At 37.6% G+C, this 5,581-nt stretch overlaps 1 protein-coding gene across 1 annotated transcript; it reads right to left on the bottom strand.

Moving 5' to 3' along the window:
* Positions 1 to 764: 764 nt before the first annotated feature.
* Positions 765 to 1,415, bottom strand: LOC145122151 (secreted RxLR effector protein 161-like). Its single transcript, XM_079057804.1, has one exon. It carries the CDS (start codon positions 1,413 to 1,415, stop codon positions 765 to 767), a length of 651 nt encoding a protein of 216 aa, XP_078913930.1.
* Positions 1,416 to 5,581: the final 4,166 nt, after the last annotated feature.

Raw genomic sequence — 5,581 nt, 5'->3', positions numbered from 1 at the left:
ATAGAACAGGGTCCTATTAGCATTTGAATGAACAAAGAATATACACTTTGCTAGTTTTATAAAATACAGAACTATGTTTCGTATATTTTGTAAACTGATTTCACAATTTCGGTCTTAGGGTTTTAAGACCACAACATCTTTTACATACAGAAAATATAAGATTTTTTGGGAACACCCTTTTTTCAGAAACAACAAAGGAAAACTAAAGAACACGCATGCAATTATACACGATTTTGAAACGAGACTCACAAACTACTTTTATAAGAAAATATTGGATTTTCTGGAGTTTTACAACTTACTATGAACAAAGATATTACAAAGATTTTCCTACAAACATGATTATGAACTCACCAACTCTTTAGTTGACGCTTTTCAAAACGACTTGTATTCTCAGGGATCTAGTAGACAGGTATTCACCAAGTTCGAGGTTTAGCGTCGCTGCATTATGTTATTTCTACTTTTGTTATTCGTGTTTAACTTTTGAACAGAACAAGTATTGTAAACAATGTAAACTTAATATTAATGTATGAATGTTTGTGTTGGTATGTTTCATTTATATTCAATTGTTATGATACTGTACAATGACGTCATCCTCCCCCGGACGTTTCTGCCGTTCCGGTTCGGGGGTGTGACAGTAAAACATGCAAAATGAAACACAATAATAAATAATTGACAAAGGCAGTAAACAAACTCATAAATAACCTCTATTATTCAATCACCAAAATCAATTACATTTATTCTATTATAAGTTTCAAACTAATCATCTACCTACTAAAACTAATTTCATCTCTCAAACCAATGCTCCTAGCATGTTGACTACGCTTAATCCTACTCAAAGCCTTTGTAAGAGGATCTGCGAGATTGTCTTCTGATGAAACTCTCCTAACTATGAGATGACCTTCTTCAAATCTATCTTTGATATAATGGTACTTTCTGTCGGTATGTCTTGATTTACCATGATCTCTCACTTCTATAATTAAAGCAACCACTCCTTCATTATCGTATAAAAGTTCCATTGGCTCCTGAATGGTCGGAACTACTCCGAGATCGCCAATAAAGTTCTTCAGCCAAGGTGCTTTGTTTGATGCTTCACTTGCTACTATGTACTCTGATTCGCAAGTAGAATCATCCACCATGTCCTTCTTGAAACTTTTCCAAGTAACTTCTCCTCCATTTAATAGAAACACCCAGCCATATTGAGAATAAAGATTGTCTCTATCTGTCTGAAAGTTGGCATCACTATACCCACTTACTCTCAATGTTTCACTGCCACCAAGGACTAGAATCAGATCCTTCGTCCTTCGCAGATACTTAAGATTATTCTTTACTATTGTCCAATGAGCTTTTCTAGGATTTCCCTGAAAGCGCCTAACCATGCTCAAAGAAAAAGACACATCAAGGAGAGTACAAGTCATAGCGTACATGATCGATCCTACAGCCAAAGCATAAGGTACTCGACTCATTTCTGCTATCCCTTCATCTGTACTAGGGCTTTGAGTCTTATCCAAGTATGTAATTTGACTAAGACCAATTAGTCTTTTCTTCCTATCCCTTAAAATTCTTATCCCAAGAATATAGGCCGCCTCTCGTATATCCTTCATAGCAAAACACTTTCCAAGCCAAGACTTTACTTCTTTCAAAGTTGGAATGCCGTTTCCTATAAGGATTATTTCATCAACATACAATACTAGAAAGGTTACTACACTCCCACTAGCCTTGACATACACACAAGACTCATCTTCACTCATAGAGAAACAAAATTATTTGACTTTCTAATGGAAGCAAAGATTCTAGCTACGAGATGCTTGTTTCAATCCATAAATTGATTTCTCAAGCTTAAACACTCTATTATGAAACTTTGCATCCACAAAACCCTCTAGCTGATTCATCTAAATATCTTCAGCCAACTTCGTGTTAAGGAAAGCAGTTTTGACATCCATCTGCCATATTTCATAATCATGAAAGGCAGCTATGGAAATCATTATCCTAATAGACTTTATATTGGTCACTGGTGAGAAGGTCTCATCATAGTCAATCCATGGGGTTTGAGTAAATCCCTTTGCAACCAGTCGTGCCTTGAAAGTGTGTACCTTTCCATCCATGTTGGCCTTCTTCTTGAAGATCCATTTGCAACCAAATATCTTTCAACCAGGTTCTTGATCAACCAAATTCCAAACTTGGTTATCATACATAGACTTGATCTCGCTATCTATTGCCTCTTTCCATTTGGCAGCTTCAGGGTCTGCCATCGCTTCCTTGTAGTTAGCTGGCTCATCCAAATGTACCAGTGTACGATCACTGATAAATGTATCACCATCTGACTTTATATGGAAAGCATAAAACGTTGTTGGCATGCTAACTCTACTAGAATGTCAAAGAGGTACCGAATTGTCAATGGGTTCAACAGCAGTCTCATCCTATGGTTGAGTGCTAGTATCTTCAAAGGTTCCTTCATTCGTTGGCTCTTGAATCTCTTCAAGGTCAATTGTACTCCCACTATCCTCTTCGCATATGAGCTCTCTCTCGCGAAAGACTCCTCTTCGTGCTACAAATATCCAAAAGACTTTTCTGGGTAACCAATGAAAATACATCTCTCACTTCTAGGTTCTAGCTTGTCGTGAGTCTCTCGTCTAACAAAAGCTTCACAACCCCAAACTTTGATATGTGCTAACGAGGGAACTTTCCCTGTCCACATCTCGTGATGTGTTTTGGCAACCTTCTTGGTAGGGACAAGATTAAGGATATGGGTGGATGTCTCTAAGGCATACTCCCATAAAGAAGTGGGAAGAGAAGCTCGACACATCATGGAATGAACCATGTCTAACAAAGTCCAATTACGCCTCTCATGCACACCATTAAGTTGTGGTGTCCTAAGAGGAGTCAATTTTGAAACAATTCCACACTCCTTGAGATAGTCTTGGAACTCGATACTAAGATACTCTCCGCCTCTGTCAGATCGGAGCATCTTTATTTTCCTGCCTAATTGATTCTCGACTTCATGTTTAAACTCTTTGAACTTTTCAAAGCTTTCTGATTTATGCTTGATTAAGTAGATATAACCATATTTGATATAATCATATGTAAATGTCACATAAAATCGCTTAAAATCCCTTGTGTTGGATCTTAAGGGTCCACACACATATGTGTGTATGAGATCCAACAAACCCTCACCTCTTTCACAAGATCCAGTGAAAGGTGATTTTTTCATCTTTCCCAAAAGACAAGATTCGCATTCATCATCTGGCCTTAAGTCAAATGATTTCAACACTCCATCTTTTGGAGTTGGGCGATGCATTTCTTGTTAGTGTGTCCAATATGACAATGCCACAAGCCTGCCTTGTCTAAACTATTATACTGATCAATATGAAATACACTATTACCTAAGCTATCAATACAAATCACAGTTTCATACACACCATTATAAGGTATAGCTCCAAACATAAAAATGCCATTTTTATAAACCAAAATCGATCCATTCATGTCACAAAACGAATATCAATAACCTCGTCTAAAAAGTGCATGAAAAGAAATAATGTTTCGCGTCATTTCTAACGAATAGCAACAGTTAACCAGATATAATATAAGATCACTACTAAGCAAAAGACTATAAGTTCCAATCTTGGTAATAGGAGAAGATCGCATATTGCCCATGATCAGATTCATCCTTCCATGCTCCACCTCTTCACTTTCTCTTAGTCCCTGCAAATCAGAACAAATGTGAAAACTACATCCTGTATCAAGGACCGAAGAACGAGTAGGTTGTGAGTTATTAGTTTGAATAGTGTAAATGCCTGCCAATGATGGCTTCACTTTTCCCGTCCTTGATGTCCTGCAAATACTTGGGAATCTTCGTTTCCAATGACCCTTATCATTGCAATAGAAGCAAATGGTCTCTTTGGGATCACTAATAGAAGGAATATCAGAACTAGGCTTTGCTTTTGGGCCATTGCTATACGACCCAACATGGGCCTTTCCCTTCCAATTCTGCTTAGGACCACTTTTCCTTTTCTTTTCTTTGTTTTGCCCAATGGCAAGGACATTAGCATTTGTAGTGGTAGGAGTCTTCTTCATTCCTAACTCAGATGTTCGCAACAAGTTGTGGAGTTGGGCCAATGTGGTTTATGTATTGTTCAAATGATAAGCCAAAATGAACTGATCATAACAAGGAGGCAAGGAGTTAAGGACCATGTCAATGGCCAACTCCTCATCGAATTTCACATTGAGCCTTTCAAGACGCTCCATATATCTTTGCATTCTTTGCACATGGTTGCAGTTAGACTCTCCTTCCTTCAATTTGCATGTTATAAGAGCATTGACGACTTCATACTTTTCTTGATGAGCTCTCTTCTGAAACTTTTCCACAAGATCCAAGTTCATCTCGTATGGCCAATAGTCCTCATAGAACTTTTGCAACTAAAGTATCATGGTGGAAACCACGATGCAAGAAACCTTAGTCGCATCGTGATAATGTTTCTTGTAGGCGGTTATTTCTTTAGGAGTAGCAGTAGCATCATCGATATCAATGAGTCTTTTCTTAAGGACATACTCTTGGCCCTCGTATCGAAGAGTCATCTTGATTTTGTGCATCCAATCATTGTAGTTGGTGCTATCCAATGTCAGCTTGGACACGATCGAGAGAAGCGAAAAGTTGTAGGACGCGTTTTGAGGAGCAGAAACATCACCAGAAGTAGACATCTATAGAGAAAAAGTAGTTTTAGTTAGATGACAATAATCCTTAATATTTTAAACCATAATTAATATTTAAGGCTAGGATCCAAAATAACAATTGACAACTAAGAAGAGGGATGTCGTAATCTTATCATGAATTTATAAAGGTGGGTAAAAACAATTTACCAATTTAGAACTATGAAAATCCTAGATCTTTGAGATTTATTGAATTTGTCAATGACATGTTTAATCTCATATTATGTTCTTCTATTTGTGACTGGGATATCGAGGATCACAAAACAAGATGTGAATTGTAACACCGTAAATTTCAAGACAAAATTTTCATTTAAAAATCACATAATTCTCATAACACTTTTTACAACAACCTCATTTATTAAATTGATAATTTGCAACTCCATAATTTTTTGATTAAAATCCAGGATCTTCAAAACATAACTCTTTCACTGGCGTGTACAATCAAGCCGGTGCCTTCCCGCGATCCTGAGAGAAACCTGAAACACATAACACATAACACGGTAAGCACGGAGCTTAGTGAGTTCCCCAAAATACCACATACAACTCTTTAGCCACTCGAGGCTATAACTCTGTATGACCCTCCGGTCAATGTGTCTCAGTGGGACCCTCCAGTCCCACAACTCTGGTGGACCCTCCGGTCCTAACTCTGTAAACTCTGAGTAACACACAGCATAAATGACAAAGAAATAATGCAGGATATCACAATACACAGATAAACACATAAAACGGCTCATTCACGTAAAGATACCACTCTTGGTAAGTATAGTGAGAAGACTCACCTCGACAGCAAGTAAACAACCTCGCACTCGAATCTCGAACTAGCCACCGCCTAACACATAGGGTAATTATCTCAATAAATACTCGATTCTCGACTCTA

Source organism: Lactuca virosa, chromosome 6, assembly GCF_052849685.1.
Source record: "Lactuca virosa cultivar CGN04683 chromosome 6, Lactuca_virosa_CGN04683_v6, whole genome shotgun sequence".
NCBI lineage: Eukaryota > Viridiplantae > Streptophyta > Magnoliopsida > Asterales > Asteraceae > Lactuca > Lactuca virosa.
Note: the sequence above shows the minus strand (reverse complement) of the source record. Positions and strands in the feature narration are given on the sequence as shown.

Excerpts from the sequence above, each read along its gene's own strand:
- LOC145122151 (XM_079057804.1), bottom strand. The coding sequence starts at position 1,415 with ATGACTTGTACTCTCCTTGATGTGTCTTTTTCTTTGAGCATGGTTAGG.